The sequence below is a fragment of the Nomascus leucogenys genome, chromosome 18 (genome assembly GCF_006542625.1).
Source record: "Nomascus leucogenys isolate Asia chromosome 18, Asia_NLE_v1, whole genome shotgun sequence".
NCBI lineage: Eukaryota > Metazoa > Chordata > Mammalia > Primates > Hylobatidae > Nomascus > Nomascus leucogenys.
The window spans coordinates 100457591-100484575 of record NC_044398.1 but is presented as its reverse complement, the minus strand read 5'-3'; the positions used below and the strand labels follow the sequence as shown (position 1 = coordinate 100484575).

The 26985-nt window shown below is 53.4% G+C and overlaps 1 protein-coding gene across 4 annotated transcripts in view; it reads left to right on the top strand.

Annotated features, from left to right (window-relative positions):
• LOC100593010 (3-phosphoinositide-dependent protein kinase 1) overlaps positions 1–11897 on the top strand; it is a 71800-nt gene extending 59903 nt beyond the window's left edge. For 2 of the 4 annotated variants that reach the window (XM_030798912.1, XM_030798913.1), the window contains 3 exons: positions 6820–6877; positions 8177–8329; positions 8706–9032. In XM_030798912.1, the coding sequence (XP_030654772.1) occupies positions 6820–6877; positions 8177–8329; positions 8706–8822 (328 nt within the window). In that variant the 3' untranslated portion in view covers positions 8823–9032. Of the gene's footprint in view, positions 1–6819; positions 6878–8176; positions 8330–8705; positions 9033–9069; positions 9279–11530 lie in introns of those variants that run through there. The other 2 variants (XM_030798915.1, XM_030798914.1) reach the window with 2 other exon arrangements.
• The last annotated feature ends 15088 nt before the right edge of the window (positions 11898–26985 follow it).

The window sequence follows — 26985 nt, the reverse complement described above, 5'->3', positions numbered from 1 at the left end:
CATGAGAATACGGTAAGTTCAGGATCACACCTGTTACCCCAGCACTTTGGAGGCCAAGGTGGTGGATCACTTGAGCCAGGAATTGGAGAGCAGCCTGGGCAACATAGTGAAACCCTGTCTCTACAAAAAATACAAAAATCAACCAGGCATGGTGCTGCACACCTGTAGTCCTAGCCGCTTGGGGAGGTTGAGGTAGCTACGAGGATTACCTGAGCCTTGGAAGTCGAAGCTGCAGTGAGCAGAGATCTTGCCACTGCTCCCCAGCCTGGGTGACAGAGTGAGACCCTGTCTCAAAATTGAAAAAAAAGAAAAAAAAAAGGTAAAAGGAATTTTTTAATTTACATGGAATAGTTTACACTTAGAAGGAACATTTTAAAAATATATATGATGAGCTCTTTAAAATCCACTGTTGTTTGTTAACAGCTTTTCAAACAATAAAGAGTCACTGAAGCTCTTAGAAACTGCATTGTAAAGGCTGGAGAGGCCACGCAGTAGCTGAGAGACAAAGTCTCCGGCTGCAGCACAGCCTCAGGCTGGGTCATCCTGTGCTGCCACAGTCCACAACGCAGTCGAAACTTGCTGGATTCAAGATACGACTGCAGGCACGAAGAGGGAGTTGACATGTCTGCTGCTGAGTTGTGCTTTTGCCTCACAGTGGATGAGTCTGCAGACAGCCTGGACCTGCCGCTTGGCCTGTGTCCCCCGGCTTCTCATCACGGACGATGTTCTTTTTTTTTGAGACGGAGTCTCCCTCTGTCGCCCAGGCTGGAGTGCAGTGGAGTGATCTCTGCTCGATGCAACCTCCACCTCCTGGGCTCAAGCAGTTCTCCTGCCTCAGCCTCCCAGGTAGCTGGGATTACAGGTGTATGCCACCGTGCCTGGCTCATTTTTGTATTTTTAGTGAAGACGGTTTCACTATGACTTGAGGCCATGGCACCAAGCAGTGCCAGGGCAATAATCATATCCTCACAGCACTCACCCACAGGAAGAGAGAGAGGAAAGAAACCAGTTTCGCTTCTGAGCGTTTGTTAAAAATGATGAATGTTATGAATACTTTGTGGGATGAAGTGGGAAGTATGCAGAAAGGCACTCAGTTCTGCCGCAAACACGAGTGTGCAGCTGCCTCAGGGAGACACACTTGTGACTGTGGGCCTGCTGTCCTCGTGGAGCGTCTGAATGACGGGCAAACTGCCGTTATGCAGACTTAGCTATTTGGCCAATATTTTTCTTGAAAATGATTGGAATGAGCTTGTTACTTTAAGGAATACAACTGCCCATATTTATATCAATGATAAAATTGAAACCTTCAAGTGAAAATTGGAATTTTGGAAAACTTTATTCATTACTGTGAGCTTGATACCTTCCCAATAAAAGACTTTTTTTAGCTGTTTTTTTGTTTGTTTATATTATTTTTTAAAAAGAAATAGAGACAAGATCTCACTGTGTTACCCAGGCTGGTCTCGAACTGCTCGGCGGAAGCATTCTTCCCGCTTTGACTTCCCAAAGTGGTGGGATTACAGGCGTGAGCTACTGCACCAGGCCAAAAGTCTTTTTTTTTTTTTTTTTTTTCTGTTATTGAAACGGAGTCTCATTCTGTCGCCCAGGTTGGAGTGCAGTGGCACAAGCTCGGCTCACTACAACCTCCACCTCCCAGGTTCAAGTATTTCTCCTGCTTCAGCCTCCTGAGGAGCTGGGATTACAGGCGTGCGCCACCACACCTGGCTGATTTTTGTATTTTTAGTAGAGACGTGGTTTCACCATATTGGTCAGGCTGGTCTCAAACTCCTGACCTCAAGTGATTCACCTGCCTCAGCCTCCCAAAGTGCTGGGATTAGAGGCCAAAAGTCGTTTGATACATAGTGATATCCATGAATTGATCTGTTGAAACCGTAGAATGAAATTTGTCAACATTTGGAAGCTTTACATAATTCAGCCCCAATGTATGACCTATAAAATCACACGAGGATAGAAGAACCACTAGTGAAGGGTAGATTGATGGTTTTTAGGGTTACGGTGTATGAAAATTTATTGTTATGAATCAGATTTCACATTGCAACTAAGCTTTAAGCAGCCACCACTTTCTGAATTGCAGTGTAGTATCCAAGAAGAATATCCACAAATATCTACACTTATTCTTAGCCAAAAGGCCAGGAAGTGACACCAATCTCTAAAAAGGCTGAGTATACTCCTCCCTTTTCTAGCTGTTTATCTGAGTGAGGCTGGGTGTTTGCCGTGTCCTTCCACCTGAACACAGATCTCAGCAGAGTATGGGCGCAGGTGGATTTGGGGACCCTGTACTCTCCTTATCAGCCGAACAGGAGAGGCCTGCGCAGCGCACAGAGTGGCACACTCTCCTCATTCATTATTTTTGTTTTGGAAAGTAGTTATTTTAAAAATAAAAGTAAGGTATGTTAATAATAATGGCTTTATTGTTTTTTAACGAATTAAATATTTGAAAATGTCTCAGTTTTAATTTCCTGCGTAGTACGTATCAGTTGATCTGAAAGCTCTTTGGGGTCTTCCACAGAGGTAAAGAGTGTGAGGGGCCGTGGGACTGGAAGGTGGGAGAGGAAACCTGGGGCCCGTCGGCCATTGCCACTGGCTCCCTCCCTTACTGGCAGTGAAGCTGAGCCTGGAGAGCCCTCCCAAGGTGTTGGAAAAGCCTCCAGCGGGGCTCTGGCTCCTTTCTGGGGCTCTCCTGGGCGTGGCAGGTGCTTTGCCAGTGGCTTTGGGTTTGGATCCTTGACAATGCTCTTTTTGGGGTCTGGGTGAGGGAGGGTGGAGGAGGTGGCAAGAACCCGCGCTGTGGCATCAGGAAAGGGGGTTTTCTGTGGTCACCCCTTGTGGATTGCCCTGCATCCTCCTCTGTGCGGAGGTGGGGAGAGGTGTCGCCTGTTTTGAGGGAGCCAGGATGGCGGTGTATGAGAGTGAGGCACCTCCGGAAAGCCCCGTGTGCATGGCGAGGAGTTAGGCGTGTCTCCAGGTCTTCAGCTCTCGCCCAGCCTCCCAGGGAGGAAAGGGCTCTCAGGGCGGGGGATTTTCTGCAGGAGATAGTAAAAAATCGAAGTAGAAAGTCAAGGTGATTCCAGCCTGGCCAACATGGTGAAACCCCGTCTCTACTAAAAATACCAAAAATTAGCTGGGCCTACTGGTGGGCACCTGTAATTCCAGCTACTCAGGAGGCTGAGACAGGAGAATCGCTTGAACCCAGGAGGCAGAGGTTGTAGTGGGCCAAGATTGTGCCATTGCCCTCCAGACTAGGCAACAGAGCGAGACTCCGTCTCAAAAAAAAAAAAAAAAAAATCAAGGTGATTCCTGGAAGTACTGACAGCAAGGAGCTCTTTCCTGTTGTGAGCTGGCAGGTGAATCCGCTGAACACCTGCTCTGCTCTAGATGCCGCCAGTGGAGCTTTGCCCGCAGTCTCTGTCCATGCACCCTGGGCCACTGGGGAGTGGCATTGTCCGTTTCATTGTCTCTCGCAGGTGATGCTGGCGCGGGGGTGGGTGGTGCCTGTCCGTGGGGCCCTTGCCTGCCTCCCCGAGGTGCTGGCGTGTTCTGTCGCTGAGCCACTCTGGGCCTTCAGTGTCCCTGACATGGGTGACACTGCTGGGAGTGTCTCTGGGAGCCTTGCCTGTGGCCTTTTTTTTCTCAGGATGGATTTCTGGAAGCGAGGCTACTTCTCAGCACTGTTTCCGAATCGCTTCCCCAGTGAGTCCTCCCCAGGCTGCAGGTGCCGAGCGGGAGCAGCACTGCTGCACGCCCATGCCTGTGGCATGCCCAGATGATCAGGGCGGAGCGGCCCAGCTCAATTTCTTCATTTAGGGCCATTGAGAGTTTCTTGTGTCACTGAATTCCTCTTCTGGGAATTTTTAGTTTGTACCATTTTCCTGAGTTTTCTGTTGAGTTCCATGCCTCTCGTGGCACTGTGAATTTGCCGTGGGGTGCAGGTGACGGCCCATGGTGGCTGTATCTGGAAGTCCTTTCCTGCCCCAGCTGTGGTCCTGGTGGCTTTTTAGGTGGAGGTGGTTTCGTCCTCTTGCCATGGCTCCCGCAGCTCAGTGCTGGGCTGCGGTTCTCGCTCTCAGCCAGGAAGGCGGCGCCTCCCACATAGGTTGCAGGGATAGGCCGCTGTGTTCTTCTGGTTTTTCTCTCCTTCGAGTTGATATTTTAAACCATGTATCTCATCACCTCTTCTGGCACTTGCTGGCGTGTGGTGAAAGCTGAGGATGGGGAGAGGCCATGGGGCCTTCTCCGTCCTCACCTGCCTGCAAGAGCTCTGACCAGCCTGGGCTCAAAGGGACCCTGTGCCTCCCACGCTGCCTGCCCCGGTGTAATTTATTATGAATTTTCCTGTTATTCCTCTGCGCTGTTGCCTGGTCACAGGCCTGTCTGTCAGAGTGCCTTTCTGCCGGCTCTGTGGTCCCTCCAGGCATTTCTGTGCTCTGTGCTTTCTGTGCTGTGGTGGGTCTTCCTCATCACATGTATGTCCTTTTCAGGAACCTCCTTAATCTGTTTCTCTTTGTTTTAATCCCCACATTGTGTGTGTTTGCTGGTGAAGTCCCTGGTGCGAGAGGAGGGCTGCACTTGCCCGCATGCCACACACTCCTCTTGCTTCAAACCCACAGGGTGGGGTGTGTGTGTGAGGCCAGGCCCTGGGTCCTCCCTCTTGGGGCAGGCCTGGGTGCTGATCTGCCCAGGTCTGGGTGGGTCAGATGGTGGGGCTGGGTAAGCCCTGGGGGAGGATGCTGTGCCCCCAGCTCGGCCAGTCCAGTCTTCTTACAAGTGCTGTTGGCCTTGTGTGCAGCCAGGCAGGCATGTGGATGTGCTGGATATTGATTTGATCATCTTATTCCTTCTTCAAATATAAAACATATTATTGGCCAGGGGTGGTGGCTCATGCCTGTAATCCCAGCACTTTGGCAGGCCTAGGTGGGTGGGTCACAAGGTCAGGAGACCATCCTGGCTAACACAGTGAAACCCCGTCTCTGCTAAAAATACAAAAAATTAGCTGGGCGTGGTGGTGCGCACCTGTAGTCCCAACTACTTAGAAGGCTGAGGCAGGAGAATCAATCACTTGAACCCGGGAGGCAGAGGTTGCAGTGAGCCGAGATGGCGCACCACTGCATTCCAGCCTGGGCAAAAGAGCGAGACTCTTGTCTCAAAACAAACAAACAAACAAGGAAACCACATATTATTTCTATAGTAGAACCTCAGACAGGAATTTCAGTAAGATCAGACAGGACACAAACCAGTAACTGTTAGCTTTAACCAAATGAGGTAAACTGCAGACATTAAAATAGTATCTTGGGGCCGGGCGCAGTGTCTGATGCTTTGGGAGGCCAAGGCAGGCGGATCACTTGAGGTCAGGAATTCGAGATCAGCCTGGCCAACAGGGTGAAACCCCGTCTCTACTAAAAATACAAAAAAAGTAGCCTGGCGGGCACAGTGGCTCACGCCTATAATCCCAGCACTTTGGGAGGCCGAGGCGGGTGGATCACGAGGTCAGGAGATCCAGACCATCCTGGCTAACACGGTGAAACCCCATCTGTACTAAACATACAAAAAAAATTAGCTGGGCGTGGTGGCGGGTGCCTGTAGTCCCAGCTACTTGGGAGGCTGAGGCAGGAGAATGGCATGAACCAGGGAGGCGGAGCTTGCAGTGAGCTGAGATCGCGCCTCTGCACTCCAGCCTGGGCGACAGAGCGAGACTGTCTCAAAAGTAAATAAATAAATAAATTAGCCTGGCATGGTGGCATACATCTGTAGCTCCAGCTACTCAGGAGGCTGAGGTGGGAGAATCTCTTGAACCCAGGAGACAGAGGGTGCAGTGAGCCGAGATCACACCACCACACTCCAGCCTGGGTGGCAGAGTGAGACCCTGTCTCAATCATTCAATCAATAAAATAATACCGTGGCCAGGTGTAGTGACTCATGTCTGTAATCCCAGCACTTTGGGAGGCTGAGGCAGGAGGATTGCTTGAGCCCAGGAGTTCAAGGCCAGCCTGGGCAACATCAGAAAGACCCAGTCTCGTAAAAAAAAGAAAAAAAGCCGGGCATGGTGGTGTATGCCAGTGGTCCCAGCTATTCGGGAGGCTGAGGTGGGAAAATGGCTTGAGCGCAGGAGTGACAGAGCAAGACTTTGTCTCTAAAAACATAAATCTCTTGAACTCTTAGGAATCAAAAGTGAGGTGTGCTTGCTAATAATGTATATTAAATCAAAGCCTCTATGTGAATCTTGCTCTTTGCATTTCTGCCGTCTCTGAATAAAAGTGTTTTACTATGATGGAAAAACCAGAGGAGGTGTTCTTACGTCCAACTTGGTCTTTCAGAGCTTTGTGATTATAAACTACTCTGTGGGTCCCGAGCACTGAATCGGGGGCCCCAGCTTGTGGGGTAGGTAACTTGAGGGCGATCGTCTCATCCAGTTGTTGACTCCGCGGGCAGCCACCTTTCGGGAGGCAGTTCTGCGCCTCACCACAGCTTTGTTAAGGCAGCAGTGGCCTGTGTCACCTGCTCGTTTCTACGGCACGGTCATCCCCCACCTTTTCCCTGCTGTGTGGATGCCACTGGCAGTGAGGGGGCAACAGGCACTGTTTCTGGTATCTGCAGGCTCCGTTGCAAATGCGGATTCAGGCTGTCTGCATGGCAATGCTGTGTGTGCTGGGTTGCATGTGGCGAATGTTCTCTGCTCATCCCGAAGTGAGGCTGGCTCTGTGAGGGGCAGGCCGAGGCTACAGGGGGTTCATGTGGCAGGAAGAGTGTGGAGAATTTCTGTTTGTGATTCTCATGGGAGCATCTCTTTCTTGTTTCTTTCCACAGGCACCAGTTTGTAGAAAATAATTTAATACTAAAGATGGGCCCGGTGGATAAGCGGAAGGTGAGTGGTCAGTGGTCCCGCTGCTCCGCAGGCACACCTGCATCTTCCCCGACTCCAGCTCAGGGGAGGGCAGCTTGATGGCGTGGAATCCTTCCCTCTCTTGATTTTCATCAAACATCATCTCTAGATTTCATAGCTTGGGAAGGCCTAAGCCCCTTGAGAGAAGCCACGTGAAGCCACACACGTAGGCGGTTAGGGCAGAGCAGAAGCAACCTCGCACACTCCTGGGAGCCTGGGGCTGCCCGTTTTGAGGTTTCCGTCAAGTTGAAGAGGCCACATCTGATATCTTAGCCAGTGGTCTAATATTTCTTCAGAAGTGTTTCAAAACCATTTAAGGGTTCTTTATTTTTTTATTTTTATTTTTTTTTTTGAGACGGAGTCTCGCTCTGTCGCCCAGGCTGGAGTGCAGTGGCGCGATCTCGGCTCACTGCAAGCTCTGCCTCCCGGGTTCACGCCATTCTGCTGCCTCAGCCTCCTGAGTAGTTGGGACTACAGGCGCCGGCCACTACGCCTGGCTAATTTTTTTGTGTATTTTTAGTAGAGACGGGGTTTCACCATGTTAGCCAGGATGGTCTCGATCTCTTGACCTCGTGATCCACCTGTCTCGGCCTCCCAAAGTGCTGGGATTACAAGCATGAGCCACCGCGCCCGACTGGGTTGTTCTTTATTTTATGGGTTAAACGGATCCAGCACTTAGCAAGTGGTCTGTGTGGAGCCAGGCAAGTGTGTGGATGTGCTCAGATATTTGTTTGGTCATCTTGTACCTTTTTCAAATATAAATCATATTACTTCTATAGTAGAACGTCAGATCAGGAATTTCAGTATGATCAGACGGAACACAAACCAGTAACTGTTAGCTTTAACCCTTGGTTAGAAAATATTCAGCTCCAGGTGCTCACAGGGCCACTTCCAAGCGCAGGCTCCTGGCCTGTGTTCCTGGCCATATGTCCTCCGCAGGCAAGGATCTCGGTGCAGGTGGGTGGAGGCTGGCTGCTGAGAGCAGGCTCCTGTCCCAGGCAGAGCAGAGGGGCCACGGGAGCCATGGGCCTGATCTGGATGGGCTGTCTGCGCCAGCTCAGCAGCAGAGGCCTGTGCTGCAGCCCCTGCGACCTTAGAAACTGGGCTCAGTGGGGCAGGAAGTACCCTGCCTCTAGGTGAGTGCACAGGTGGTGGCAGTGGCCCTGTGTCCCGAGCATCTCCGAGGGGCCGCCCAGCCCTCTAGGCTCCAGGAGATGCCATCAGCACTGGCCTCTGAGGCCTGATAAGCATGGCCTGGTTTTTTTTGTATTTTGGTGTCAGGGTTTATTTGCACGACGACGACAGTTGTTGCTCACAGAAGGACCACATTTATATTACGTGGATCCTGTCAACAAAGTCCTGAAAGGTGAAATTCCTTGGTCACAAGAACTTCGACCAGAGGCCAAGAATTTTAAAACTTTCTTTGTCCACACGGTGAGTCTGTTCCCAGGGATCCCTGGGTGCGGGGTAATGGGAGGGCTTTGCACCACGTGGGAAGCAGCCACAGGCCTTGGCCAGAGGGAGCAGCGGGGATCGGGGCAGCCGCCTCGCCCTTTCCCACATCCCAGACGCCCACACTAGTGGCTCAGTCCTAAGGGGCCAGGGGACCCCCTGTGCTTGTTTTTCAGTTTGGTGGTGACGGCGGAGGGGTGGTCATCAGCCTGTGTAGTTGCTTTCTGCTTGTGTGGAGAACCACCACACCCATGTGCTTCCAGGACTCGGAATGGCTGATAGCAGGCAGCTCACCAGGTTGGGGTGGGGGTTTTGGTGGGACTCCCTCGAGAACACTAAATGGCTTCTGTCTTTGCAGCCTAACAGGACGTACTATCTGATGGACCCCAGCGGGAACGCACACAAGTGGTGCAGGAAGATCCAGGAGGTTTGGAGGCAGCGATACCAGAGCCACCCGGACGCCGCTGTGCAGTGACGTGGCCTGCGGCTGGGCTGCCCTTCGCTGCCAGGACACCTGCCCCAGCGCGGCTTGGCCGCCATCCGGGACGCTTCCAGACCACCTGCCAGCCATCACAAGGGGAACGCAGAGGCGGAAACCTTGCAGCATTTTTATTTAAAAGAAAAGAAGAAAAAAAACACCCAAACACACAAAGAACAAAACCAGTAACAAACACAAAGGAATTCAGGGTCGCTTTGCTTGCTCTCTGTGCTCCGTGGAGGCCTCCGTGTGCCCTCGTTGCCGTGGGGACCCAGCTCCGTGCACGTCAGCCCAGTCCCGCCCAGACTAGTGGACAGACCTGGTGTCACCAGCTTCTCCTAGCATCAGTCCGAACCATGTGCCCGCCCTGCCCCAACTGTGTGCTGGTCCTGCTGTGGCCGAGGGGACCGGGTGTGTTTGGCTCTTTATGCCCCTCCCGCTGTGGTCCTGGAAGTCTTCACCGGGGAGGGAGCCTCTGCAGCCCTGCAGGGGGGCCGCATCTCTCTGTGGAGGGAGCCTCTGTGCTTCTGTCACGTGCTCCCTTTCTTGCGTCTCCCTGTGATTGGCCCTTAGGCCTGGCTGGGCCCATTGCGTATCCCTGTGGTGGCTCTGGTGGCAGGCTTTCTGTGGCCCCTGCTGTGTTGGCAGGCAGATTTGCGTGGTGAGGAGCAGAGGGGTTGGAGTGGTGCAGGAGCAGGCTGCCGAGTGGAGGGTGCCATCGAGGGCTCCAGATCCCTTGTCCTACTTAGCGGTGTTGGTCTTTGGGGCTGGAAGCCGAGCGCATGCTGGGAGCGGTACTGTCAGAAGTGAGCTGGCTCACTGCACGAGAGAGTCCTGCCCCAAGCCCTAGGTGGGGCCAGGAGGTGTCTTGGAGAATCCAGCCAGAGCAGAGAGGGCCTGCTGACTTCTGTGTGGATGAGAGAGGCCTGAGGGCCTCCTAAAAGGTTTAAATGTCCACGCCTCCCCAGTTGCTGAAGTAGGGTCTGAGAGAACCCTGGCATCAGCAGACCCAGGGTGCTTCTGTCTCCTGCAGACCACACCAGGGAGTGCAGACACCACCATCACACACGCCCCTTTTGTGTTGTGGTTAAAATTTCTCAGAGCCCACTCAGAGTTTCTACATCTCTGCATGAGAAATCTCACAGCCTTCTCATGCTACCGGCTCATCTGGTCCCATAAAGAGTGGACTTTGCCAGTTGCTGTTGCACTGGAGGCGAGAACAGCGCGCTTCAACCCCAGCTTGCTGGTCGGCTTCCCCCTGTAGGGAGCCGGTTTTGGGGCCGTTTCCCTTTGATGCTTTGGTGGCCTTGCCCTGCTCTACAGCACAGACAGGCCAGATGCATTTGTCCTTTGCCTAGTTACTCCCCAGGCAGAGAGTGCTCCTGGTAGCCTGGCAGGTCTGGGCCCTTCTCTCCCTGCCCAGGTTGTCCCTGGAGGGCAGCCCTCAGTCCCGTTGGGGAAGAGGCAGACATTGCTGCCCACAGACCTGCCTCTGACTCAACTGTGTCCACCTTCCCTGGTCCCTACCCTCAAGTCACAGATGACTCAGCAGTGACCCTGTGTGCCAGGCCAGATCCAAACTGAGAGGGAAGGTGTCCTTTTTACACTGCTAATGACGAGAGTGGCTCTTTTTAGCTAGGCGAGTGCAGATGGGGGCCTGGGAGGGGGCAGAGATGTTCCCCAGGCTCTGCCTGCGGTTCCTGCCTGGGCCTTGGCTGCTGCTGTGTGAGAGCTGCATGTGAGCCTGTGACTGTGAGCTGGGGTGAGCTGGGCCGCACTTGCCCTGGGGTGCCAGGGAACAGGACGCTCAGGGGCCCAGCACGTTGCCCTGGGCCTGTGGCTGGAGTCGGAGTCCTCTCTCCTCCTCCTGGCTTTGGGAAAGGCTTGGCTGTATTGGGAAGTCTCTCTTAGCCCTTTCAGAAATTTCTGTTCAGGCTTCCTCCTCCTCATCAGCTATTTTACCCATCTCAGAACGTCCTGTGTCTCCATGTAGGAGAGTGGCTCTCTCAGGGCGTCTGGTTATAGGGAAACAAGCGGAGCAGGGACGTGGCTTTGATTGGAGCACTCGGCTGGGCTGCTTGGGGAGACTCTTCCGTGCGTTCTTCCTCTGGATAGAACCACCACCTCCTGGGCGCCACTGACAAGCTCCGTCTTAACCTCCAAAGCCACAGAACTACGGGCTCAGAGCCAAAGCTGGCAGCCGACAGCTGAAATGATGCCATTGCCTGAGCTAATGACAGCCAGGCTCTTCTGTGGGTCACCTTTCTCCTCACCCAGCCCCTTGCTCTTTTTAAAGGCCCGTGTGTTTTCTTTCCTTAGCCTGTGCTTGCTCATGTCTACTCCAGTTTTATCTAGCACATCCTTAGAGCCATCACCTGACATGCAGGCCCCTTCCATTCTACGGGAGAACGTGGGGTACCGTGTGTGCACACAGACACACTTATGTGGAATTACAGTTGTGGGTTTATCCAAGATGAGGAAGATTTCACTTGCTGTTTAATAGACCTGGGGCCAGGTGCCTCCCCACACGTGGGCAAGGACAGGTGGAATGTCAGGACCACACTGTGCGCGGCCTCTCGGCACAAAGTGGAGGGAGGCTGTGGTTGCTGCCGGCCTAGGTGCCCCACGTGCCCTGCCTTTCTGTGGGACACAGTTGGGGGCCGGCTTCTGAGGGACTCTTTTCTCCCCTCTTTGTGTGGCCCCAGCCAGGGCGGTGGGCAGTCGTGGTGTAGAGCACAAGGCTCTCCACCCTAGCGAGAGGGCTCTGTACCACGGCTACCATGTGGAACCTTAACTTGCAGAAAACTTGTTAACAATTGTTTTGAGAGAGATGGCTGGTCATGCCACAGCTGCTGGGGACTCTGCCTCCTCCAGCCCTCTTGGGACACACTGTGGGATTTGTGGCCCTCCCCAGAGGAATTGTGGAGACTGTCCCATGGCACAAATCCCCAGGCAGCAGCACAGGGCTCTGGGTGACTCAAAACTAACATTTGTCTCTGACAAGATCAGCTGTAGGCTCACCGGCCAGAGAAGACCACTGTGAGCATTTTGCCCTATATCCTGCCCTGCCATTTGTTCACTTTTTTTTTTAAGTTTTTTTTTTTTTAATCAATATTGGCCAGGTTGGCCTCGAACGTGTAGCCTCGCCTCCCCGAGTGCCAGGGCAACCAGCCTGAGCCACAGCGGCTCCCATTTGTTCACTTTTTAAACTAAATTGGGAACATCCGACACACACTGTTTGCATCGTCTTCTCCCTTGATATTTTAAGCATTTTCCCATGTCATGAGTTTCTCAGAAACATGTTTTTAACAATTGTAGTGTTTAGTCATTGTCATTTACTATCATTTATCTGACCATTTCCCTGCTGTAAAATACTTAAGATGGTTTCCGATTTTTCCACTATTTAAATAATGCTGTGATGAATATCCTTAAAATCTTCTGATTTCTTACTTTTTTTCCCCTTAGATGCCTAGAAGTGGTATTTTGAGGTCAAAGAGTTTGTTCATTTTAAAGATATTTCTGTCTCTCTCTCGATCTGATGTTTAGATGCTCAGAGTTCCAGTGGCAGAACCACTTTAGTTGTGTCTTACAGATTCTGAACAAATCAGTTTCTGATAAGCCGTGTGTTCCAAAGAATGCCTGAGTAAGACCGCTCTTTATTTAAATGCTAAGAGGATGTCATTACTGCAATCCATTTGTGGCCGATTTTTTCCAAGAGCCAATTTCCTTGTTTTGGTTGCGAGAACCTGGCTCCGCCTGCATGTCAGCTCTCTGCCATCCCTGCTGCGGTGGCTTTCAAGCGCTTGGCGATATTTTCAGAATCTTGTACTTTGTGTCCACAATGGTACTGAATTTGCATCTGTACAGTCAGCAGAGATAACGAGTGTTGAACTGACCTTGCCACATGCTTAGTGAGTGATTTGTAATTAAGTTTATAGACTCAGAAAGTACATTAGGCCATTTAGAATCAGTAGCAGAGCAAAGCCTCTACTTGAAAAAACCACGTAGCTGATTGGGTTTTACAAGACTGCATTTGTCTCCCCCTTCCGCCTCCCTTCAGGTCTTAGTGGTTCAGAAGAGCCCAGCAGCCAGGCTGGCTTTTTCATTGTAGGGCGTGGTTGTCCCAGCTGGTGTAGATTTCAGGCCGCCTCCCCCTAACTCCCTGCCCAGAGTGTTGCAGATTGCCTGGCTGGTGGCAAGTCCAGACCACCCAAGTTTGGTTGGATTCTTCATTTCTCCGCGTTAGTTGGGGTCCATTGATTGTGCAGGGGAACGTGCGGGGGGTTTTTCTAGGCACCGCGTTCAGTGCTGCTTCACTCTACCAGAGATTATGGCCAAATTGCATGGAATTTGGTTTCTTGCCCTCCTCTGAAGCCTGCGGCCCCCTGGCCTGGCTGGTTGACAGACCCGGGGTGCTCACTGCTGAGACTTCGGAGATCGCAGCTGCTGTGAGAATACGGTGAAGGTACTATGTTCTGGAAGATGTTGTCCTACACTTTTCCCCAGTTATTTTCAAACCTGACAGGAACCTATGTTGACTCACTGGGTGGGGTCCCTTCTTACGCAGCACACGTGGCAAGTGCCTGAATCGGTGCTGGAGGCACTTCAGAGCCTCTGAGGAGCCACCACTTCTGGCCCAAAATTGCAGGGTTGTAGATGAGGCTGCCTGTGGAGAACTGGTGTGAGGAGGAAGCTGTTTCCAACAAAGAGCACTTTTATCTGTTGAGATGGCTGTGGTGAGCAACTGAACGAGCCTCCGTGTGTACCTGAATTTTCCCCATAACTCATTTCTTCCATTTGAAGAAACACCAAACTATGCACAGATAACTTTTTACAAAAGCAGACCTTTTTTAAGCTGTGTAACCCGCATAGCCTAACCATCTGGCAGAATGACTACGAATAGGGGTCATTGTGCTGGTAAAAGCCTCTATTATGACTGTAAGTTGGACGTTGGCAAAATTAAATGGTTACAGTATTTAGAGCTGCTGTAGCTGTTCCTTCACAACATAAACTAGGATAAATGACTAGTACATCTTTCAGGTGGGTGGCAGTCAGAACGTGGGTAATATTCTCCACCTGGTCTGTAGCTGTAACTGATGTACAGGCAAAGCAAAAATTAAAAGAATTATGAAAACAAATAATGCAATGATATTAGGATATACTCTTTTGTATTTTTATTCTTATATAAGGTTATTTGCTGGCAATTGTTGGCCTCTAGTTCAGTCTGTGTTATTTAAATTCTAATATATGAATTATTTGGATTGAATTCATGTTTGGGGCCACGTTGTTGTATGTATTGATGTACAGCCTTGAATGTGAATAATTATTGTAAACTATATTTTACAACTTTTTTTCTGGCTTTATTATATAAATTTTCTATTGGGTCAGTGATTTAATCATATAATTTAATGAATCTGTTTATTCTTTTTTTTTTCCCAAATATTTGTGCTTTAGGTGTAGTTACCAGATGAATTTTCCTCGTATGCTCAGTAGTCTTGTAATAAAAAGCATGTAGAGTGTAGAGGTTTGCTGCCGTGGCTCTTCCTTTGACCCCGCCACGGAATGGGGGCGCGGTTGGGGGCGGGTGTCTGCCACTGCCCACTAGCGTTGGCGCCCGAGGCTCGGTTTCACTCCCTCCGGAAGTGTAACCAGCCGTCTGCTTTTCTCGGACGGAACTTCCGCCTTCCATGTGACGCTATGGCGGGTGTTCTACAAGGGCGGACCTGTGGGCGGGACAGAACGCAAAGGGCGCTATTAATTGCCGGACTCTTCCGGTGGAGCGGAGGTGTGGCGGGGCTTGTTGGGATCATGGCGGGGAATCACTGCGAACTCCTGCTGCCGGCCCACGGCAGCCTCGGAGCGGGGTTGGGGTGGCTTCCTGTGCCGCCCTTAAAGCGTGGGGCTCAGCGTCCTGGCCCTGCGCCCCGGCAGCGTGTCCAAGTGGGTCCGCCTCTACAGCGGCGGCACCTACTTCCTCACCACTGGGCAGACGATGTGCCGGGACCCGAAATCCTGTACCGCGTGTGCCAGACCGACCCCGACCCGGACTCGGACAAGGTGAGGGCCGCGCCGGCCAGCCGAAAGGGTCTGGGCCGTCCCGGCCTGTGGCCGCCGCACCCGCCCTGTTACGCGCCGAGGAGACCTCAGCGGGAGCGGGCGTCTCCTCGGGCTTCGAGCCACGCGCTCCCTTGTCGCCAGCTCGTCCCCAGCTTGCCCCGACCCCCTACCCTGGGAGGGGAGGGCGAGGATGGCGCCCTGGCGTCCACTGCCTTTGAGGATTCTGAGTCGCTTCACCTTGGGGTGCCTGTTCGTTGCCCTTTTTGCTCTTTGGTGGAGGAGGATTCCCAGACCCCGGACTTTGCTGTGATTCTACTTTCTTCTTCTCACTAGGTTCTTTTGCCCAGGGTGTGTGAACGCCTTCTCTGTCTCAGGGTGCTTGCTGGCTCTGGAAACAGAACCCTTGGCGTTGGTCTGTCCTTTCACATTCTGAATGTTTGAATTAACGCTGGCCTGGGGGTTGGTATGGGCGGCCCTTTTTTTCCCCGGTGACTTGCATTTAGAGAATTGGTGCTCCATCCTTTCCATCCGTAGCACGCAGCACCCACTCAGCACCTCTTAGAAGATGCGTCCGTAGTATATAGTATGATTTTTCAAAGGGGATTTTGTTCATATTAGGGGTTGCTTCAAGGATGTCCCGGAAGGGCCAGGTAAGGAATCTTTCAACCTGCTTTCTAATTGGCTTAGGTTTCCCACTGTCTTCGCAAAAGGACAGGAATTTCCTGTCCTTAAGGACAGGTTAGTTTGCAGCTTGTCTTTCATCAAGCGAAATGCTCATGCTGTTGGGCAGATGGTAATAGAAACCTTTTATTACCTTTATTTATCAAGAGCTGCGGAGCCGAGGAACTGTCTGGGAGTTGTGCAGGATCGAAACTCACAAAAAAGCCTGTTTGAAGAAGTTGTTACCTATATTTACTGAAGGCAGTTCACAAGCCTTGTACTAACTTTACTGGGTCTTTCAGTTGAGCTTATATGATTGCATTTGGCTTTGTGCGTTGGCAGCCAACATTTGCCATGCATGAGGCTTCCCAGAAAGGTTCGGATCCCTCTTGAAGTTTGAGAAGCCTGACTGCGACCATTCTCAGCATGGCATGACCGTGATCAGGAAATGAGAATCTGGAGTTACTGCTAAGGCAGCCTTGTGGGTGGAAATGAGGGTTTGAGATGCCAACACTCCTGTGTCTCCCCACAACTTCCAACTGTTTCCATTGCTCATTTGACCAAGCCCTCTACTCAGAATTGACCTCCCAGGAAATGACAGTCATCTCCAGGATAGAAATAGGCTTTTGTTAGCTGTGATTTTCCTTTTATAAGTGCTGGTGTATGATTTACTGTTTGGTTTTTCTTTTTAAATAACAGGGCTTAGTGGTCACTCCCTTGCCTTTCTACTCAAGCATTCCTGTTTTGTATATGAAATTGGAGTTTAAATTGCTCTTGTCCATTGGGTTCTTTGAGGCAATGGTTGTCTATTCAGCACTGGAGCACTTGACTCGCAGTTGATGAGCTTTAGCACAGTTAAGGTGGTTTGATCCCTTTGCTTTACTGTTCCTTAAGACTTTGTTAAAAATTATGGGCTGGGCGCGGTGGCTCACGCCTGTAATCCCAACACTTTGGGAGGCCCAGGCGGGTGGATCTCGTTCGAAACCAACCTGGCCAATATGGTGATGCCTGGTCTCTACTAAAAATACAAAAAATTAGCCGGACGTGGTGGCACGTGCCTGTAGTCCCAGCTACTCCACAGGCTGAGGCAGAAGAACCGCTTGAGCGCGGGAGGCAGAGGTTGCGGTGAGTGAAGATCATGCCACTGCACTCTAGCTTGGACGACAGAGCAAGACTCTTGTCTCAAAAAAAAAAAAAAAAAGAAAGAAAATGCTTTACTGTAGGAATCAGTTCTTTGGGCGAGGGGTAATTAATCTTTCCAAATATATCTGTGTTATACTTGCTATTTTCATCATCATCCATTTAACCAGGTTTGATTTCCAAATGGTAAAAGTCAAATTCAGAACATGAAGGTAAAGTAGCAGATACAGTCTCTGTCTCATAAAATAATTGGAGTAGGGGCCGGGCATGGTGGCTCACGCCTGTAATCCCAGCACTTTGGGAGGCTGAGGCGGGTGAATCACCTGCGGACAGGAGTTTGAGGGCAGCCTGGCCAACATGGCGAAACCCCATCTCTACTAAAAGTACAAAAAAATTAGCTGGACGTGATGGCGCGTGCCTGTACTCCCATCTACTTGGGAGGCTGAGGCAGGAGAATCGCTTGAACCGAGAGGCAGAGGTTACAGTGAGCTGAGGTTGCGCCACTGCACTCCAGCATGGGCGACAGAGTGAGACTCTGTCTCAAAAAAAAAAAAAAAATAGAAAAGAAGAAAACAATAATCAGAGTAAATAAGGTTAGTTTTAGTGACAGATAATTTGCCAAAAGTGTAGTGCTAATTCATATTAGTCACGTTACTAAAGTGTTTTTTGTCAAATGAGGAAAAGTGTAAAATGCTTCCTCTTAGTTTTGTCTCCAGTGGCTCTGATGAAAGAATGTCCCAGGAGATTCCTCCTAATTAAATGCTGAGTGAGGAATCTGAGGAGGAGGGGAAGGGGTGTCAGGAGTGGGAGGCCATTAATTACACATTGGAAGACAAACAGGATGTTGATTCACCTGTAAAGATCTCCAAGGCCAGACCTCAGAGTTGAGATTAATGAAAGAATATTCCTAGAGTTGGACTTAAGCATGGATCTGGTGGAAGAGTCCCTGCCTGGATTATTAGACTAGTGTGGAGTGAGCACCTGGGCTTGCAGAATGTGGGGGTCTGGAGAGGAGCTGGGTGGGGAGATTTAAGGGGGAGGAGTTCCCAAGAAACCACAGAAGCTTTGGGTGCCTGGGAGGTTGGGAGAGCACCCTGCTAAAGCATCCTATCTGAGGGAGGGGAGCTCTTGACAGACGGGTTGTTAGGGAGGGTGGTGAAAGCCTGAAAGCCACGCCCATCAAGGGGCTGACTTGATTGCCCTCTGGCCCCCCATCTAAGCTTCTGGGCTGTGACTGCCCCCAACCAAGTCCTCAGAGCCCAGCTTGAGACCCACCACCCGCCATACTCCATGCTCCCAAGCCCTTACTGTGCTGTCCCAAGGGCCCACTGCTGCCACAAAGTTCTTTTTCTAGACAGCCCGGTGTGAATTCTCACTTCCTCCTGGGACTTCCTCCAGCAGGACTGTGGCTGTGTTGTGCATTTCAGCATCTGCTCATCTGCTGTTCTGTCATTTTTCTCTTCCATGGTGTCTTCAAGGGCAGGCCAGGTGAAATAACGGCTTCCCAAAGACTCGATTCATTTTGGTTAGGTCTCTTTATTGCATGGCCCCTGGCCCATAGGCATTGTTGAAAACAAAGTCGAGTTTGTTGTTTCCAGCTAAACCAGCCCCTGCTTTAGTGTGGAGATACTTCAGGAGTTAAAAGGAAACAGGAAATACTACTGCTTTATGGTTGGAAACCACTCAGATGGAGGAGGATTTGGGGAGGCTTCGGTTCCTGCAGCTGAGGCGGCCCTGGAGAAAACTGCATGTGAACTTTTGCCCTTTGAACAGGGCCGTTGTCCCGGCTTGAGGGTTGCAGGTGTGGTGGCATGAGATGGGTCTTTGAGGGGTGGGGCAGTCAGGGTGCCTCTAACAGTGTACTTGGTGTTGGCAAGACCTCGGGGGTGGAAAGTTATGAAAGGAATTGTTCAGACAGGGCTCAGTGATGGGGTGTGGGCTAGAGTACCGTCTTTGAAGCCGCTTGGCAAGAGAAGTGGGGATCACGTGGAGTGGGGATGGCAGATGATATTCTGCGTAGCCAGCACTGGTGAGGGACTGTGCCCACCCCGGGCCTGCCTCGTGACTTCGGGTGATTTCCCGTCCCCTGTGAGCTGTAGTTTCTTGCTCTGTAAGGTAAGGGTGACGTCCTCCCCCTGAAGATGACAAATGTGGTGCCCCCGCCCTGTGCCTGGCACCAGGTCAGTGCAGTCAGGAGAGGCTGTGCCTGCCGGTCTCCATGTCTGTACTTTTTTTTTTTTTTTGAGATGGAGTTTTGCTCTGCTGCCTAGGCTGGAGTGCAGTGGCGCGATCTCAGCTCACTGCAAGCTCTGCCTCCTGGGTTGATTCTCCTCCCTCAGCCCCCTGAGTAGCTGGGACTACAGGCACCCGCCACCATGCCCGGCTAATCTTTTTGTATTTTTAATAGAGATGGGGTTTCACCGTGTTAACCAGGATGGTCTCAATCGCCTGACCTCCTCATCCACCTGTCTCGGCCTCCCAAAGTGCTGGGATTACAGGCATGAGCCACCGCACCCGGCCTGTACTTGGTTTTTGTTTTAAAATATTTATTTGAGACAGTCTCGCTTTATCCCCCAGGCTGGAGTGCAGTGGGGTGATCTCGGCTCACTGCAACCTCTGTCTCCGGGGTTCAAGAGATTCTCTGGCCTCAGCCTCCCAAGTGACTGGGATTACAGGCACAAGCCGTCATGTCTGGCTGATTTTTGTATTTTCTGTAGAGACAGGGTTTCTCCATGTTGGCCAGGCTGGTCTTGAGCTGACCTCAGGTGATCTGCCCGCCTCAGCCTCCCAAAGTGCTGGGATTACAGGTGTGAGTGTACTTTGCTTTTAGAAAGGGTATGCTAAGAATGCTTTTCCCCTCCTGCAGCCGCACTTAATTTCTGTTAATGTTGAGCTCTGACAGCACTAAGCCCTGTCAGCCTCGGGTGATGCGCCGGAGGCCCCTGAAGGCAGCATGTGTGGCCAGGAATGTCTCCCCCGCCAGTCCCCCTGCTGCCACCCAGAGCTCTGGCTGACCCTAGTAGGACAGGCCCCCACAGAGTGGGTCTCCACCTCTGGGCACTGGACCCTGCACTGTGGGGAGGGCAAGGGCTTCCTGGGCAGCCCCCAAGTTTTCTTGCAAGAAACCTGAGACCCCTGCTGCTGAGACGGCTCCAGTTCCTGCCGAGCAGAGCAGGACTCTCTGCAGTGACCTGGGCTTGGCAAGACCCCCCGTGGTTCACCTGAAACATGTTTCTTCCCCGAGAAGCCGCAGGACCTCCTGTGAGGGGCCAGGTCGTGAGTCCCACACGTCTGCTTCTCACTAAGCTTTGAGTCATGTGTGGGGCACGGACCTCCCAAATTCCAGTTTCTATGCTGGGTGAGGCCGAGAAGCAATGGAAGGGAGGGGTGGTGGGCAGGCAGCAGGCCTGGCGACCAGGGCGCAGGGGCCCCACCCTGCTCTCCAAATCTGGGCGCCTTGGACAAGCCTCCTTGGCCTCTGGCCTCAGTTTCCCCATTAGTAATTGGTGACATCAAAGGCCTCTTGTGGGCCAAAGATACGACACATCTGCATAAAACAAAACAGAAGAGAGAATAGAGGTGAAGGTTTTGTGTGTGAAACAGAGTCACTTGAAATGGATAATTTCAGAGTAAAACCTAAGTATTTCTAATTAGGTTGATTGCAGATGTTGGTGCACAGGAAATTCTATGCCTTCGCGTCTAGATTTCTGTGGGGCAATTTGACAGAGTTTATCTCCTGGATTGGCTCAGGGCACTGCACCTTCTTGATTTCATTCCCCTCTGGTGGCACATGTCTCCGAGCACTGGGAGTGACTCTGTTCGGAGCTGTGGGAGGGGCGGGCGGCAGCAGGGTTATGTTGAGTTCAGAATCTGGAGTGAGAGCCTGGCAGTCTCCACCCTCGTTCCTCACTGCCGTTTTCTTTTTTTTTGAGGCAGAACCTTGCTCTTATCAACCAGGCTGGTGTGCAATGTACAATCTACAATCTCGCCTCACTGCAACCTCCAGCTCCCGGGTTCCAAGGATTCTCCTACCTCAGCCTCCCTAGTAGCTGGGATTACAGGCACCCTCCACCATGCCTGGCTAATTTTTGTATTTTTAGTAGAGACACGGTTTCGCCATGTTGGTCAGGCTGGTCTCCAACTCCTGACCTTAGATATTCTGCCCGCCTTGGCCTCCCAAAGTGCTGAGATTACAGGCGTGAGCCACCAAGCCTAGCCCTTCACTGCCATTTTCAAGGCTGATGGTTGCATTAGGACCTGTCCCTCGGGGCTGGGGAACCCCCACCTTGCCCCTAGTGCTTTGCTTGCTGGGTAACAGCATGGGCGGTAGAGAGCTGCAGCCAGTCTGGTGAGATGAGCAGAGTGGGCAGGCTCGTTACCAGCCTTCGCTGAGCGCTGCTCTCCTAACCAGACATCCGTCTGTGGTTGTCCTGTGGACTTGGGGAGTGGGCAGTCAGCCAGCTCTGTGTGTGGGATCTTCTTCCACCTCCCGAGACTGTGCGCCCTGGCTTGGCGCTGCCTCCCGTGCACTCCTCTCCAGGAGACAACCTTGGCTGCTGCTCTTGGTGTGGCCAGGATCCCTCTTCTCCTCTATGGTTTGGAAACCGCCCTGCCTGGCCTGCGGCTGGTGGCTCCGGCTGAAGGTTACGACCCCTGGAGATGGGTGGGTCAACTCAGCCTGCTGAGCCCACCCAGTGCCAGCTTGCACCCGGCCACAAGTAGGTCAGATGCCAGTTCAGCGAGGTGTGGGGAAGATGAGGGAGATAACTTGCTAAGAAAAGTCTTAATTATGGCTTTTTTTTTTCAGACGGAGTTTTGTTCTTGTTGCCGAAGCTGGAGTGCAATGGCACAATCTTGGCTCACCACAAGCTCTGCCACCTGGGTTCAGCGAGTCTCCTCCCTCAGCCTCCCGAGTAGCTGGGATTACAGGCACGTGCCACCACACACAGCTAAGTTTTATATGTTTAGTAGAGATGGTTTCGCCATGTTGGCCAGGCTAGTTTCAACCTCTTGACCTTGTGATCCGCCCACCTTGGCCTCCCAAATTGCTGGGATTACAGGCGTGAGCCACCGCACCCAGCCAATTAGGGCTATTTTACAAAAAAAACCACCACGAACCTTCTTGAGAATAGAGCGCAGCCTGTGCTGCTTGTGTAAGCCGTGGGACACACGGGAAAGCCAGGAAGAAGAGCAGCCCCACGCCCGGCCCTGGCCATCTCTCCTTACCCATCTGAGAGGTGTGACCGGGCTGGGACATCTTTCCCTCCTTGGGCAGGTGCTGCTGATGGCCTTGTGGGCAGCACAGGGGCCCTACCTGGGTTGCCTCAGGCACTGTTCTAAACATCCTTGAGGTGACCTTGCTTCCTTTGTCTCCGTGAACCTAGGAGTATATCCTGAATTTTTTATGTTTTTGTATTTCCCATGTTCCGTATTTTTGTTTCTGCATCAGGGTGGAGGCTATTGAGCCGCATCCCCGACACCAGCAGTGAGCTGCCAAGGCCCTTGCGCCTGAGCTGGGCACTGTCTGGGCCTGGGCTAGTGCCACGAGTAGACCCTGCACGCACTACGCCGACCTGGAGCACGTGGCTCACGCGAGCTCAGAGCACTGAGACCCTGCATGTACATAGATGCGAGTCAGGCCTCAGCAAGACCTGAACCCTGGTGGGATTCGGGAGTCTTGGTTTCAGACCCCAGCACTTGCTGTGGATGTGGGAACCACCCACTGAAAGCCTCAAAAGAGCACAGTGGTGAGAGCAGTACCAAGCCCAATGCCAGTACACCCAGCGCCCTGCCGGGTCCTCAGGCCTGTTCCTCTGTCCTGCCTTGTGGTTTTAACTGATGGCCGTCCTCGCTCCGCCCTCCTTCCCTCCTGCCTTTGTCCTTCCACTTGCGGGGCTGGGGCTGCCTTGTGTGTCTGGGGGCGCCCAGCACGCTTCCTTCTCCTCTTGCACCGGCCCAGGGACCAAGAAGCGCATGTGGGTTGTCCTGGTCTAGAGGTTACGGCTCAGTGCCCAGGTCCTGCCACAGATTGGGTGCCCTGGCACTCATGGCGGCCACGAGCTACATGAGCTGGTCACCCCCACATTTTCCTCATAAAGAAACTGAGGCCTGGGGTGGCCTGGCCGTGAGCCTGCAGTCTGACCACTGAGGCCAGGCCTGGAGGCCTCCATGGCTGAGAGGGGGCGTCTCTGGGGTTGTGCTGGGCAGAGGCGAGCCTCGGTGTGCAGATGTCATGTGGCCAGCATTCTCTCTCTATGGGGGTGGGTTAGGCAGGGGCAAGCCCAGGAGGCAGGGCCTGTGGGGTGGGCAGCTCTGGCTGGAGTGTTCTGGGGGAGGGTGGGGAAGGAGGATGGGGTCAGGTCTGTGTGGAGTTGGGGTCACCCTAAGGAGTAGGGGGGCCACTGAGGCTCCGGGTCCAGCGCCCCCGTGCCCAGAGCCCTAATTGATTTCATCTCAGCTACAAAACTCAGTTTAGTCCCCGTGATCTAAAACGAGCAGGTTGTTGCAGGTTTGCAGTGGTGAACTTTGGGAAAATCTCTTGAGACCACTAGGTCTTAGCACTCAAATGGCAGGATTTGTCCATGGATGAAAATAGGGTCCTAGCGTGGCCCCGGGCTTTGTGGTGGAGACACCTTCGGCCTCCCCGTATCTCCGAGCCTGGCGTTCCCGTGGCCAGCACCTGCCCACGGCCCCACAGGAGCCACCATGTGGTGAGGGGCTGCTCCTGCTCCGACTGGGGTGTGGGGTTGCTTCCCTCTCCAGTGCTTGGCCCTGGGCCTTGCCGGGGAGGCTGCCAGTGTTTCTGAACGGAGGCCTCAGCTCCCCGCCCTCCAGGGCGCCCGCAGGCACCAGCCCCTGTGGGAGTGACTTGCAGGTGGGAGCAGGACCCCTGCAGGTGTGTGGGGGGAGGCAGGAGCTGCCCCAGCAGAGCCACACTGAAGGTCTGAGTCTGTGTGGAAGACGGGCTGTGCCAGCGCGGTCCCCGCATCAGATGTGTAGCTGACAAGACAGAAACTGCCTCTTCCGTCTCCCCCATGGGGGCTGCCTGGGGCGCCTGAGTGCCCGTCCTGTGCTCACAGCTGGGCCACTGGGCCTCTTGTGCTTTGTGGAAGGGGCTACAAGGTGTGATGTGTGGGGCACCCCGGGCCTCAGAGGGCATCTGCCCACATTGAAGTGACCGTGGTAGCAGCAGGGGCGGTGCCTCTCAGGCGTCCCTCCAGCCAGGTGCGTGGGGACACTTTCCGAGGGGTCTGTTGTGTAAACATCTCGGCCTCCGTGAGCACTGAGCCGGGGCGAGGGCTTTGTGTGGTGGGTGATGATCTTGGGGAAAGCCCCGGATGCTGCTGAGTGCAGGTCACTGTGGGCCTCCCTCGCTGCTGGCTCGGGGCCTGTTGGGCAGCCGCCCCTGCTGAAAGGTGCCCTCTCCACCCCTGGCAGGAAGCCCCTGTCACCCCGACCCCCAGTCCTGGATATTGACTGGGGAGGACCTGGGCACAAGGAGGGCAGGCCCAGGCTGGTGGCCATCAGGGGTGTCCTTCAGAGGCTGAGCCCTAGGCCCCTGCCCTGCCCGCGAGGGCATCCCAGAGAGAGGATCTGGGTGAGGTTTTCGTGTGTGTTTTCCTAGAGGTCTTGCAGTTGTGAGGACAGAGGTCCAGGGCACAGTGGCCTCACCTGGGAGTAACAGAGCCAGGCTGTCTCCATACGGAGAGACTTAAACTCACTTAGACCTGGGGTGGTGGCTGGTCAGGGTTAGGCTGTAGGCGGCAGGATGTGGCCACACCGTCAGGGGTTTCCTGAGATGCCGCAGGCTCAGGTCTGTTGGGGAGAGGCCTGGGTAACCTGGTGCCTCTGAAGCCTCCTGAGGTGGCCGGGCCTTGGTGGACCTGCAGGAACCTTCGGCTTCTCATGGAGGACTCAGCGTGCTCTGCTCTCTTTAGGATGAAACAGGCGCCTATTTAATCGACAGAGACCCCACCTATTTTGGGCCCGTGCTGAACTACCTGAGACATGGCAAGCTGGTGATTAACAAAGACCTTGCGGAGGAAGGTAAGCCAAGTTTTGGGCACAGGTGCCTTAGCTTTGGGGGCAAGGGCCCGACGAAGGTGCCAAGGGCTCCACTTAAGACACAGATGCCTGAGGAGCAGGCCCTGTACTCTGAAGCTGGGGCCGACGTTCTGGTGCTGAGGCCACGGGCAGAGGCACCGCTGCCGGACAGGGAGGCCTGGGGACCCTGTGGGTGTGGGGTCCTCCCTGGCTGCAGCTCCTTGGAGGGCTCCCTCTGTCCAGGCTCCGGCTGGCGACCCAAGGGGTGTGAGGGGCTCCTCCCTGCTGTGACTGAGGTGGTCTGAGCGGGTGTGTGAGGCACGTGCCCGGTGATGCCCACAGTGTGCCTCAGAGCCCTGGTTCCCTGGCCTGCTCTCCCTCAAGGACAGCCCAAGGGTGGTGAGTGTCTCTGTGCCATCACCTGGACTGTGCCTGCTGCTGCCAGCTGCCGTGTTCCATTCTGAGTGGTCGTGGTGCAGGGACGGCGCCCACACGCATTGGGCCCAGGCTGGCCTGCCTGTGTGCTGCAGTGCTGGCTTGGCTCAGAACAGCCCGAGGCCTCACCGTGAAGGCTGAGGGTTTCTGGGCACCTGCGTGCGGGCGTGGCCCTGCTCCCCCGGGTCCGTGTCTGCGCATCGGTCTGCACTGGGCAGCATCTGACTCCATTTTTGTTCTGGGCCTGTGGGCCTCGGCATCCGCCCGCCTCCTCCGAGTTCACGCAGGTCGTGGAGTGACGGGGGCTGTGGCTCAGCCCTGCCGCTGCTCTGAGGTTGTGACCCATGCTGCCCACTCCTGTCTGTTTGGCAGGAATGTCCTTCACATGCACTCTCTCTGGCCGCTTAGGCAACCGTTGATGTCCTGTCATGGAGCCACTCGAGTCGAGGCTTCGCTTTATCTCAGTCTGCCCCTAGTGGGATTGGCTCAGAAACGGGCGCTAGACACAGACCAAGGCCCTGCCCGCCCGGACTCGCCAGTCTACCTCTAGCCCGCCCCTGATGCAGCCACTCACGCCCTCGGTGCTGGAGAAGGGGGCTGTGCGGGACCCATGCAGGGCCGGGAAGCCTGTGTCTCTGAGGCCCTCGTCTCGTCTCCTCGTCTCTATCCTGTGTGGCCTTGTCCCATGTAGGTGGCTGGGTGTTGTCCTGAGCTGCCATGTCCCATATGTGGGTTCCTCTGGGGTCCTGGAGGAATGAAGACCACCCATGAGGAAGGCCTGAGGCAGGACCTGTGGAATCTGCTCTTAAGCCTCTTAAGGGAGGTTTGCAGTCCCTAAATGCTGCAGGTGGCCACGTCAGGCAGCATAGACTCTGCTCCCCAAGCCTGGCTCCCTTAGAGTTTGGGCTCAAAGGATGTCGGGAGGATGAGGGGCGTTACACAGCAGGTAGGGGCGCTGGGAAACTTTGACACTAGCAGAAATTTAGCTGTGGATGACTTTTAGATAAAATCTACAATTCCCAGCTGGGTGTAGTAACTCATACCTAAAACCCCAGCAGTTTGGGAGGCCGAGGCGGGTAGAGCCCTTGAGGTCAGGAGATCCACACCCGCCTGGCCAACGTGGCGAAACCCTGTCTCTACTAAAAATACAAAAATTAGCCGGGCATGGTGGCGCACACCTGCAGTTCCCGCTACTCGGGAGGGTGAGACAGGAGAATCGCTTGAACCCAGAGCGGCAGAGGTTGCGGTGAGCCGAGATCGCGCCACTACACTCCAGCCTGAGTGACAGACCAAGACCCTGTCTCAAAACAAATAAATAAATAAAATCTGGACTTCCTCAGTCATGGAAAGTGGAACTCCGTACACGGTGCCAGTCAGAGTAAGCCATGGTGACAGAAGTCAAACCAGAAAAATGGATCTCATGATAACAACACTTAAGTATGAGGAGGTCACGGTGGGGGTGGCAAGAGGAACTCAGAGGAAACAAGGCTGAAATGGGCGACATGCCTGCCTCTCACAACACCCTCGGTCCCTTGGGCACACGGTCCACGTTCTCTACAAGAAGCTCAAAGAGCAAAGCGTGCTGAAGACGCCATGGCTGTGGTCAAGTTGGGAGACCAGCAGCCTCAGAGCCTACTCAGCACTGAAGCAGACGGTGCCAGTGTCCCCGCCAACGCCACGTCCCAGAAGTTCAAGCACACAACACTCGGGGGTTTCTGTGGAAAGACAGGCAGTGTTCTGGAGCATCTTGGACCCACAGTTGTACAAGCACCAAGCCAAGCGCAGATGCGACAGGCCGGGCAGGAGGCCCCGTACCTGGGACGCC